At 42.3% G+C, this 12572-nt stretch overlaps 3 protein-coding genes across 5 annotated transcripts in view; 1 reads left to right on the top strand and 2 right to left on the bottom strand.

Annotated features, from left to right (window-relative positions):
• Positions 1 to 152, bottom strand: part of LOC121401075 (cyclin-O protein B-like) — a 48178-nt gene extending 48026 nt beyond the window's left edge. For 2 of the 3 annotated variants that reach the window (XM_041585442.1, XM_041585443.1), the window contains exon 1: positions 24 to 152. The gene's annotated coding sequence lies outside the window, so the exon portion shown is untranslated. The remainder of the gene's footprint in view (positions 1 to 23) is intronic. The other variant, XM_041585444.1, reaches the window with a different exon arrangement.
• On the top strand, positions 86 to 2815 carry LOC121401069 (serine/threonine-protein kinase N2-like). Its single transcript, XM_041585431.1, has 10 exons — positions 86 to 171; positions 276 to 351; positions 439 to 530; positions 711 to 884; positions 1487 to 1549; positions 1744 to 1820; positions 1903 to 2045; positions 2177 to 2284; positions 2391 to 2471; positions 2590 to 2815. Exons 1-10 carry the CDS (start codon positions 86 to 88, stop codon positions 2788 to 2790), a joined length of 1101 nt encoding a protein of 366 aa, XP_041441365.1. The 3' UTR covers positions 2791 to 2815.
• Positions 2816 to 6596: 3781 nt separating this feature from the next.
• Positions 6597 to 12572, bottom strand: part of LOC121401076 — a 69450-nt gene continuing 63474 nt past the window's right edge. The window contains exon 21 of the mRNA XM_041585445.1: positions 6597 to 6700. The gene's annotated coding sequence lies outside the window, so the exon portion shown is untranslated. The remainder of the gene's footprint in view (positions 6701 to 12572) is intronic.

Below are 12572 nucleotides of genomic sequence, written 5' to 3'. Positions count from 1 at the left end.
CTTGCATTATACTAATCATGTACCTCAATGACCTCTTCCCAATAGTGAAGTTCCTGAGAATGAAGAAGACTCTTCTGAAACATCGATGGGTCCTCTCCCCGGCGATTACAGCCCCATTCCAGAGGATTCTCAGGCTGAAGAGATGACAGTAGAGGAGGCTGAAACGACACAGTAAGACAAACCCTCAATATAAGACATAAATACATACATTATTAATATAGATATACATGGTTTTTCAAGCTGCACAAAACACAATTTATGTTATTCCCTTTCAGAGAGCTACAGTTCAGCAGTTTTACAGCAAAGGACTTTCGCCGGATTAAGGTTTTAGGCAGAGGAAGCTTCGGCAAGGTAACTGATTCAGTCTCTAATTAGGACTTGGATCTTTAGCAGCATATACAGGGTAACAATGACACTAAACTCACTTTCTAATTCCAGGTTCTACTAGTAGAGTATCTTCCAGCAAACATCTATTGCGCTATTAAAGTGCTCAAGAAGGACAACATCGACTCCACTGATGATATAGAACAGTAAGTTCATGGGGAATGATTCCATAATCCTCTCGTTTTGCTTTTGGAGCAGTCGCTTTCTGTCTCACAATCTTTTCTATTTTATATACTTTTCTTTCACTTCCCTTCCTTTCACCCAGTTGCTTTTGTTACCATGATAATTTACTCTGTGCCGGACTCATTTTCTCTTTTATATTTCAGCATTTTAACAGAGAAGCAAATTGGACAGTTGGTGAATCCACACAGTTTTATAGTGGACTTATACGCCACATTCAGCACCAAAAACCAGCTGTTTTTCATCATGGAGTTTGTGGCAGGAGGCAGTTTAAGAACCCACCTGATGAGGAGCAAGCACTTTGATCTACAGACAACCAAGTAAGTAGAAATGACAGTAGGTGGATATTTGTCCCAGAGTTATAGAAGACTGAGGAGTAGGGGAGGATAATGATAGTGGCAGAGGTAAGCTACACTAATAGTAAAGGGTTTTCACCTTTGAATTAATCTCTAGTATGATGTAGAGAGTTATAGTCTGAGGCAATTTGCAATTGGTTTTAATTTTTTAAGATTTGTGGTTTTTGAGTTATTTAGTTTTTTATTCAGCAGCTCTCCAGTTTGCAATTAGTTTGCAATTAGTTAGCCACATAACCCTAGCAACCATGCATCGATTTGAATAAGAGCCTGGAAAGAAGAGGGTCTGAACAGAAAGATGAGTAATAAAAAATAGCAATAACAATACATTTGTTACCTTACAGTGCACAGTACCTTTTGCTTTTTAGATGGGGCCAGTGATCCCCATTTAAAAGCCTGAAAGAGACACAATAAGAAGACAAATAAATAAATATAATGTACAAAAAGGAAGACCAATTGAAAAGCTGCTTGTAATTAGCCATTCTATAATATAATAGTTAAGCACCCCTTTAAGATTCCTCTATGAATGTGCCATATAATAATCAAATGTCATTTTCTTATTCTTGCAGGTTCTACGCTGCTTGTATAACGCTTGGTTTAGAAGGAATTCACAGCAAGGATGTCATACACAGGTAAGAGTTAATAAAGGGGGGGTTTGTAGCTGTTGCAATTTAGTAGCAGGACAATTACAGGTTGAAAGTCACTGCTTGGAAAGCTAAGGGTAGGAAAAAGAACAGGAACCAGAATTCTTTGAGCTTGGCTTATGGCTCAGCTATTTCACAGCAGTTTTAATGTGTCATAACATCTCCCTTTTATTTTAATACAGAGATTTAAAGCCGGGGAATCTACTAATGGATCAAGACGGCTACATCAAGATCGCCGATTTTGGGATGAGCAAAACTGGTAAGAGCCACCTTGTATTATTACACAGAGCAAAGGGAACTCATTTAGGGCATACAATTATAATTTTTCTTTTTTTATCAAGGCATTGGATATGGAGACCGCACCAACACCATGGTTGGGAGTCCTGCTTATATGGCGCCCGAAGTCGTGATGGAGGAGGAGTACTCAAGAGCCGTCGACTGGTGGGCTCTTGGCGTCATCGTTTATGAGATGCTCCTCGGAACGGTAAGCAGCAATTGCCATTGGCCAGCTATAGGTGGATGTATTAAAGTTAAATACTGTTCTTTATCTATACTCATCAAACACTCTGTATAAAAAAGCATGGCCTCCTAATAAATACCCATGAATCATTTCAGAGACCTTTCACCGGATACGACAGGGACTTTATATATGATTCCATCGTGGAGGATGAGCCACACTACCCCTCATCCCTGGACTCCGAAGCAGTAAGCTTCATATCACAGGTAAGTAGCGCTGAGCTTTCAGTTTATTATAATCAGTGACCACTTTCTCTTGAGTTCCCTGAAGCTTCTGCTTCTTCAGTGTAACGGCTATTTTCACTTCTTGTAGCTGTTGAAGAAGAATCCTGAGGAGAGGCTAGGTTCCACCCCGGGGAATGCCGCAGATGTAGCAGAACATCCATTCTTTAATGTAAGTCCCCTTTCTGTTTTGTCCAAATAATTATCCAAGAGATACAGTCCTTTCATATCCTCAGCTTATAATGATGAATCTCTAATAATGAGCATTTGCTATGGTGCCTATTTTGCAGGGCATTGTCTGGGATGATATTATCGAGAAGAACGTAACAGCTCCGTTCGTACCCAGCCTAAATGGACCGGAGGATGTGGGGTATTTCGATGAGGAGTTCACCAAACTGTCAGCGAATCTGACCCAGCCCAAAGGACCCCCTGCTGAGATGGCAAGCGAGATCGATGAAGCCTTTCTGGACTTTAACTATGCAGCATTTTAAGTCCACAGGGGATGATGGGTAAGAAAAGACCTAATTAAAAATACATGAAACACAAGTCAGAACAAGAAGTGCCTAGCGTTAGTATTCCTAAAGTTATGGGTGCAGGGGCACTGATCAGAGCAGAGCTGGCTATGGGAAGCAGCCATATTGGGTGCATGCAGGGCAAAGTGGATTTTATGGGAATATTGAGATGATCCCTGTGATGATTCTAATTTTGTGGTTTTTGTATACGTGGCAAAAACAATCACAAAAAACTCTCAGGCTGCTGAAACCTGTTCACATTCCAAGGAAACCAATGGATGTGTATCTTCATCATTTGGGCAAGTAGAAAGCCACCATAAATTTCACCCCAAACGTCACAGAAATCACAACTGTGCAAATTGCTTAAAAATACATGGAAACCAGTGATTTGTAATCACAAGTTGTTGGAAAAGTTGCAACCACAATTAGTCAATATTTTTATTTTGACAAACCACTCAATTTGTGACTAATGTGCCCCAAAGTATTATAGGGTTTCAGGAATATCAATTGCCAAGTAAAATATGAGGAATACATTTCAAATTATATTGTTTGTCTTTTGCAGGCTGGAGTTGGGAAAATGCACCACCTGACAGCTCCACCAGGTAAGAGTACCCCAATTCCACCAGCAGTGCCTTCTCTACCATAGCATTACCAACAATGTCTCTTCTGCCTCCCTTTCCACTATAATACCATCAGCAGTGCCTCCCCTTTCCTTCTACTGTAATACCATCAGCAGTGCCTCCCTTTCCCTCATCTGTAATACCACCAGCAGTACCTCCCCTTTCCTTCCACTGTAATATCACCAGCAGTGCCTTCCTTTCCTTCATCTGTAAAACCACCAGCAGTGCCTCCCTTTCCTTTCCACTGTAATATTACCAGCAGTGCCTCCCTTTCCTTGCACTGTAATACCATCAGCAGTGCCTCTTCTCCTCTTTACACCCCAATATGGCATCATAAACAGGAGAACCCTTAAGCCACTTGGTGGAACCTGCATTCCATTTTACTCCATCTCTCAAACTGTAGAGGCCCGGGGTCTGCAGACTTCCTGGGGGTCCAATGGAATGAAAGGGAATGCAGTTTTCACTAAACAGCTTACTGGTGCTCATGTGTATGCTGCCATTTTCCTTACCATTTCCATTACACTTGATGTAATATGGTGCATTGATCCTGGGAGCAAATCCGATTGCCGTTAAGGGGTCAGGAAGGAATTTTTCCCTCTAGTGAACAGATAGAACAAAGCTTCACAGAGGTTTTTTGCCTTCCTCTGGATCAAAAATTGCACTTTTTTCATTGTTATGATTAATAAAGCTGTGTCTTGCACAGATTAACCGATAAGCCACTGTGTGTGTGTGTGTGTCTTTATTCTGGGTATTGGTCTCGTTTGGCAGGGGTAACAAATAAGAGACACAGGCCTCCAGCGGGCATGGCTCCTGCACCAAGCATTCTTACACTGGGATAACAGGATGGAGATTCTGTTTATAATGGTCATTCTGGGCACCTCCATCATGGCAAGAAGGCTGTATACTCAGTGCACCCACTGGCACACACACAGCAAAAACCTGGAGGGAAAGAAAAAAATGTTATAAGATAAACCAGAGTTTAATTGAAACTGACACTTGAATGTATCACATTAAGAGCATATGGTTATAAAAGGGAATGAAAAATAAAACATTTTGAAAGCATTCAATATAGACATAGTCTATATTCCAATATCCAGCAACCATATTGAATATGAGGAATGGATCCCATCCTCAATTTCATAGTCTGGCCTATCAGGTGCCTCCACCATATGGAATATAACACACATGAGCAAACTGGCTCTCACCTTCCCTTCTCTCCCGCCCTGAGCCCCAATCAATGAAGGTTAAAATGCACAACACAATATTCATTGGGCAGATGAGAAGATGCATGTGGGTACAAAGCCTGAACCTGCCTTGTGGGGTTACTATACAGCCATTTCTCCTGTGAACACAGAATACTGGCAGGTAAGCAAAAATGCACACGATCCATCCATATTACAGATCCCCCACACTAAGATAAAGGGAAATCCTTCTGATTTGTGACACACTGTTTTCTATGTGTCAAATCCATATCCCTTTCCAAGTGTATTATAAGTTTAACAGGCAGGAGAACATTCACTGATTTTGCCAAAAATCTTCATCTTCTTTGTTACACATCTGGAATTGGATACGCAGATGTTTAGCAGGTGTCAATTCTACTGTCAGCACCTTCTCCCCTACCCTACAATCTATAATTTTGCCAATACAACATTGTCTAGGTCACTCCAAGACTGTCGTGTCACAGAGCAGATTTGTCAGATCAATATCAGAAACCCATTTACAGGGGCACTGCTATCAGAGGGTGCAGAAAGCGATTTGACACTTGTGACCCACCAGCAGGCATGGGCATCCTCAGAAAATGTTCAGGGGAAGCAAATTATCAATAAATCTGGTTTCTAACACTAATGGGGTTATGTAATAAAATGCACTAAGTTTGCCCTGGGGTAGTAACCTGTAGCAACCAATAGTCAGGTAGAATTTACTAGTCATCTGTTTAAATGCATCTTATTGGTTGCCATGGGTTACTGCTCCCGGCAAACTTAGTTACTTATATTACATATGGGGGGAGCCTGTACACAGTGGTGTAACCACCAAGGAGAAAACCCTATGATCCTAAGGGCCCATAGTCTTAGGGGGTCTGGTAAGGATCCGTAACCCCACCAGAACCTTCCCCCTTAGCCTGCAGTCTAAGTTCTGCACCGTCTCCCACTTTTACATAAAGTGCAGGGAAAGGGGGTCCTTAGTTCTGCAACTGCCCGTATACACTATAAACTATGTGTTAAGTTAATGCGAGGTGATTTGTATAAAATTAATTTATTGGCAAAACCACAGCTTCCATTAATAGTGTAACTATATAGGGGGCACTGGTTCTGTAAAGAAAGTAGATCATCAAGATATGTTGTACTGTTAATATGACAATAATACATTATATGTTGGAAAGAAAGGCTCAATCTGAACTCATCTGATTTCCCAATACTTAGGTCTGTGGATGTAACTTGCTGAGTCAGAGAATCCCAGCAGCACTGCATTCCCAAATAATCCAGATTTTAATCCCTTTCATGGCAGAAAAAAACAGTAGTAGTAGTAGTTGCAAAATAGTTTCTGGGGCCAATAGCTATGGCCTCCTGTGTAGGATCTATGGCTACATACACCCATATATCGTAGCAATTCTATGTTATACAAATAACATACAATTCAGTGAAGGGAATGAATTCCAAGTGGAAGCTGTTGAGAGTCCTCCATCCAGGGAAATCATAATAAATGTCATTCCACTGCATTCAGCCTAATTGTACCCAATCCAACTAAGTGCCCATTGCATCTAGAGTGCCCCCAAGTCAATATAAGCAAATTGTGACTCAGTGGTGTGGTCGGCCATGAACTGAGCACGACACAGGCAGAGTGAGTCCAAAGAGAGACTTTCACAGCATTTAAAAGGGGGAAATGCATTAAGCGATTCCCCCCCAGCAGAAAATACCTTCCTTGCAGAGGGCCCCCTCATGGCTAAAGGAAAAAGAAAGATGCGTGTCTCCAATTGACATTGTTTTATAGCACCCGACGAAGAAGCATACAGGGAAATTAAATCCAAGATGGTGCCATATCCTCCAACTTCTTTTCCTGAACATGAGAACCAGCGACAGATAAGTATAAAAAGCAAGTCTCCCCATATCAGAATATGAAAACACAAGATATCCCAGTTTAGGGAAGATAATAATAAAAGATAACTAACCTTCTGTACAGGAGCTTTGCTGGATACAAACACCAGTATGGCCAAACATGCCAACAACCGAGCAGCAGTCTAGAAGTCAGAGTGGAAGATAAACAGCAGAGGCCTGTACAGAGAGATACACAATAAACAGGACCAATAACAATTACACATCTGGTTTCATGGAAATGAACATTTTGATATGGTGCTGTTGAGAAATAAATCAAATAATATACAGGGATCTGTTATCCAGAAAACTGTTATCCAGAAAGCTCTGAATTACGGAATGGCATCCATAGACTCAATTTTATACAAATAAGCCAATTTTTTAAAAATCATTTTCTTTTTCTCAGTAACAATAAAACATTACCTTGCACTTGATCTAAACAAAGATATAATTTATCCTAATTGGAAGCAAAACCAGACTATTCTGTTAATTTAACAATTAAATGATTTTCTAGTAGATTTAAGGTATGAAGATCCAAATTATAGATCCTTGGATCTTTGTTATTTGGAAAACTCCAGGTCCCGAGCATTCTGGATAACAGGTCCCATTCCTGTCAGATTTTTTTTTTTTTTAAAGATTTTTATTTATTAGTAACTTTATATACATTAGACATGGACAGAGAAATACAATAAATCATAATACAAAAAGAAAACATAGACATTGCAGTCCGTTGACTTCATTTCAGGATATTGTCATGCTTATAAACCACCAGCTACCATAGCTGTACTGCTTTACCTGTCTGTTAAAACTGTGACTTTATTGGCTGGGTAACCTTGGAATCGATATCTCTGGGAGGCCTATTGTTGGGTTGGCATCAATCCATGGTGTCCAAATTTTCTCAAACTTTTGGGTAGCGCCTCGGGCAAGATATGTCAGTTTTATAACCGGGATTGTCTTATTTACCAGGGCTAGCCATTCAGGTAGTTTCAGACCTTCAGGGTTCATCCATTTCATTGCAATTAGTTTTTTTGCATAAAAAAGTAGTGTTCTCATTAGGTTTCTCTGGTGAGAACGTAGGACCAACTCGTCGACTATGCCTAGTAAACATACCTCCCTGGACTTAACCCTGGGCAGACCTAGTTGTACTTCCAGGTAGATTAAGATGTCAGACCAATACCTCCCAATGTATTGACAATCCCACACCATGTGAGCGAACCCGGCATCAACCTCGCGGCATCTAGGGCATTCTGCATTAGGACGTTTCCCCATATATTTGAGCCTAATCGGGGTGATGTAAATTTGATGACAGAATTTAAATTGAACAAAACGGTCCCTTGTAGCTATGAGGAAATCATAGATATGATCCACTGCCTCTTCCCATTGGTCATCAGTCATAGTTGGAATCATGACATCCCACTTGGTTTTGGCCCTATCGAAGGGGGACGGTTTTACCTCTATTAAGACCTTGTAAAGTTGGGATAATAGTTTCTCTGTGTTTGGGGACCATAACCGTTCCTCCCATCGAGACATTCCTAATTCTAGTTTGAGTGAACCAAATTGTGCCTTAAAGGCATGGCGCAGTTGCAAGTATCTGTAGAACTGTAAATTAGGGTTTCCTATTCTCTCTCTAATTATATCAAATTGGGGGAAGTAGCCATCCACGACAAGATCAGAGAGATCTTTAATGTCCAATAACGGCCAGTAGGGCATGTCTGGAAGAGCCATTAAATGTGGAAAATTCGAATTCCTCCAGAGAGGCGTATGTGGAGAATAAACTGGCGTTACATTTGCTTTTAGTTTTTGCACCGTAGCCCATGCTCCCATAGGAGAGCTAATCACTTCTGGTAGAGGAGGCATATCTGTCTTATTTCTGTACAGTGCGTTCCTTGATGCCTCCAGGGAGCCCATTATATTTCCATGAAGTGCCGTTAGGGGGTTGTCTGGGTCGGGATTAAACCAATTATGTATAAAGGTTAATTGCCCTGCCAAATAATAAAGATGCATGTTGGGTAACGCTAGCCCTCCACTTTGGTGTGGGGCCATTAGTGTTGTCCAGCCTATTCTAGGGGTTTTATTAGCCCACACCAGTGATCTCATTTCACCATTCAGTTTTTTAAAAAACTGTTTTGTTATTACTACTGGAGCATTTTGAAGTGGGTACAGAAATTTGGGCAGGTAGATCATTTTGAACAAGTTTATTCTACCCCACACCGTCAGAGGCAGTCTGATCCAGTATGTCACCTCTTTTTTAAACTTATTCAGGATAGGATCTAAGTTGGTTTCTTCATATTTAGTCAAGTCTCTACTAATAGTTATGCCTAAATATTTAAAGCTAGAAGCCCATGGGAGACCGTGTGCCGTACCTCCTACAAAATTATGGTTCAGTGAGAACAAATTGCTTTTCTGCCTATTCACTTTGAGGCCACTATGTTCACTGAAAATTTCTAGGATGTTCCGGGCTTTGTCAAGTGACCCTTCTGCATCTTTTAAGAATAGGATGATGTCATCAGCGTATAGCGCTATTTTGTCCTCTACCCTATTTATCTTGAGGCCTAGGACTTCGGGATCTAGTCGCAGGACCACCGCCAGTGGTTCTATCGCTAGTGCGAAGAGTAACGGGGATAGGGGGCAACCTTGCCTGGTTCCCCTACCCAGTTGGAAATTATTGGAAAGAGTGGTATTAACCCGTATACGAGCTGACGGCTTTTTATATAGTAGTTGAATCCAGGCAATAAATCTAGGGCCAAATCCGTATCGTTTTAGTACTACCCAGAGAAAATTCCAGCTTACTGAATCGAAGGCCTTAGATATATCTAATGCTGCAAGTATCCCCCCTGTATGAGTCAGTTTGGAGTGTTGTATATGAGTAAAGACCCTTCTCAAGTTTAAGGCTGTTGTTTTGTTAGGCATGAAGCCCGATTGGTCACTGTGGATCAACTCGGTTATGACTTTCATTAGTCTGTTGGCCAGCAGTTTAGCCAGTATCTTTGCGTCAGTATTTATTAAAGAAATTGGCCTGAATGATTCGCATTGGGTTGGGTCTTTACCATTTTTATGGGTTAGTGTAATCATTGCCTCATAGAAGGTTTCCGGAAGAGATTGGGTTTCTAGCGATTCATTAAAGACATTGGATAATGGAGTTATCATCTGTTTACTCAGATGTTTATACCACCTGTTTGGCAGTCCATCTGGCCCTGGGGTTTTATTAGCGGGAAGGCTGTTTATTGTTTCCTCAACTTCATGGGGTAGGATGAAATTATCTAGGAATTTACTCTGTTCTGTCGACAAAGTTGGAAGAGGAATTTGATCTACATATTTTTTTAGCTCTGCCTCACTTTTAGTGTCTTTGTTACTGTATGTCTCAGTGAAGTACTCCGCGAATACTTTTGCTATATCGTGTGGGTCTGTAACAAGAGCCCCAGATCCCCCTGTAATAGCTGGGATCACTGTTGCCGCTTCCATAGTTTTTGCCAGATAGGCCAGCGTTTTCCCATTTTTATCGCCTGTCTCAAAAACTTTCTGATTCTGATAAAGCAGTTTTTTCCTAGTGAGGTTTACTAGTTGCAAGTCAAGATCTCTCTGGGCTTGTAATAGTTCTGTATAAGTTTCCTCAGTTCTCTCTTTAACATAGTTGTCCTGCGCACTCTGGAATGCGCTCTCTTTTGTTTGTAGCTCCTCTCTACTGACTGTCCTAGCACCCTTTATAGCACTTATGAGTGTTCCCCTAGATACTGCTTTGGAGGTGTCCCACAATATGTTAGTAGATGCTGTGGCATAGTTTTCAGTCCAGAATTGGGTATACTCAGTAGTACATTTCTCCGCGACCGTTTCATTTGCCAGCCAAAGCGGAGAAAGGCGCCAAAGGGCTTGAGTACAATTTTTCCCCACTAGTAGGTTAAGTTCCAGTGGAGAATGATCTGAGTGAGCCCTCGGCAGATACTGGATTTGTTGGAGTAAGTGGGTAAAGTCGGCCGTGCCCACCGCCAAGTCGATTCTCGACAATGTTTTAAGCGTCATGGAGTGGCAGGAGTATTGTTGTTCAAGTGGGTGCTTGCCTCTCCATAAGTCACTAAGAGCCAGTGTATCTAACCAGCCGTTAAAATGTGTTGATGCTGCGTCGACCCCTGACATTCTATCCATTATTGGGTTTACCGTACAATTGAAGTCCCCTATATAGCATGTAGGCTCTGAGGGGAGGGCCAGTATTTTCTGGGAAATCTGGTCTAGTAATTCCAGCGAGAAAGGAGGGGGCACATAAATATTTGCCAGGATGATTGGTGTGTTGTGAATTTTGCAGTGTAGGATTATGTATCTGCCATAGAAGTCAGTGTGTATGGTGAGGAGCTCATAGGGAAGTCCTTTCTTTATCAGTATAGTCACCCCCCGTGAATGGGTGGAGAAGGGGGCATGATATGCATGCCCCACCCAGTGTCTTTTAAGTGCCAGTAGTTTTTGTCCCGTTAGGTGGGTTTCTTGCAGCAGCACCACGTCTGGTTTGTACCTGTGTACATGGTTAAGCACTAATGCCCTCTTAAACTTCGAATTAAGGCCTCTCACGTTCCAAGAAATAATTTTTACTATAGCCATTGTAGTAAGCAAACATAGTAGTGAGCTTGTGTAAGCTCTGTCTGTCGTAGCGTCCCACAGCTTAACATATCATATACCTTTGATACCGTTGACTGCATAAAAAGAAAACATAGAACATAGAAAAAATTCCCCTTCGTTGCCATGGCCACAACCTCTTTGCCAAACCTTGTCAATTGTGTACACATGGCACTTTGCCCGCCCCACCCTGCCCACCCCCCAAACATGGGTGAGCCTCTACCCCGAACCTTAAACTTACTGAGGTGCATAACCAATTGTCGGTCGTGCTACGCTTCAACCTGTGCAACTTCTAATAGAGTAGTGGGTTAGTTAACCAGGGTAGTTTTTTTTTTTTTTTTTTTTCCCCAGCCCTAAAACTTCAATGTCATTACATGCAATAGACAATTTGTTTCTCAGGATGTCTCAGTAGGCCAAGTGACACCTGCTATATATGACTCGACCCTTGAGGCCGAGACAGTTTATCAAAACTCTACTGCCTGGGGGGCAAAGTTCGGCTTCATAGTCACAGTCAATATCCATCATTGTGTAACGACTGTCTGTTTCTTTGCCTCAGCACACCAGGATGCAAAATATCTCTCCATGTAGTGTCTCACGGAGGGTAAGTGTAGAGATAACACCCGCAAAATAACTTGGTGCGCGGCATACATTTCGCTCAGTGGTGTTACGTGGGGTCCGGAATCAGGATCCCCCAGCCCCCTCTCCCCTCATTGCGTCCATTATCCCAATAGTCCCGCACAGTGTTTCTTAAGCCCTTACTAGTGTCTTACATAAAGGTACATACCACCATGTTAGCTGTGGCCTTTGGTTCCGCGCTCTAGGCAGGATTCCCTCCGTTTCTTTCTCCGCCATTGCGTCGAGGACTGTTCTGCCGTGGTGGTGGTAAGGCGTCTAGCCACTTGTCAGCGTCTATCGCTGTTACAAAAAAATGGGTACGGTCTCCTTGCACCACTCGAAGTTTGGCCGGGTAAAGCATTGAGTAGATGATCCCCGCATTTCGGAGCCTACGCTTGACCCCTTGATATGATGCCCTCTGCTTCTGGACTACTTGAGAGTAGTCTGGGTAAATTGAAATATTGGCGCCATTGTGTGTTAGTTGGCCCTTCTTTCTGGCTGCCGTCATTACCGCATCCCTGTCCCTGTAGTTCAGGAACCGCATAATTAGCGGTCTCGGCGGGGCTCCTGGCGGCAGGGGACGAGTAGGCACTCGGTGGGCCCTTTCAATAATAAAAATGGCGGAGAATACCTCCTCTCCTAACGTCTGTTTCAGCCATGTTTCCACAAAGGCCTCGGGAGCCCTTCCTTCGCTCCCTTCTGGCAGGCCCACTATTCGCAAGTTGTTTCTGCGATTGCGGTTTTCAGAGTCTTCCGCACGGGCAGTCAGTGTAGCTACCTTTTGTTGCAGGGTAGTGATGATGTCAGAGTACGGGGCTATGGTGTCCTCGATAGT

Source organism: Xenopus laevis, chromosome 3L (genome assembly GCF_017654675.1).
Source record: "Xenopus laevis strain J_2021 chromosome 3L, Xenopus_laevis_v10.1, whole genome shotgun sequence".
Lineage (NCBI taxonomy): Eukaryota > Metazoa > Chordata > Amphibia > Anura > Pipidae > Xenopus > Xenopus laevis.
Note: the sequence above shows the minus strand (reverse complement) of the source record. Positions and strands in the feature narration are given on the sequence as shown.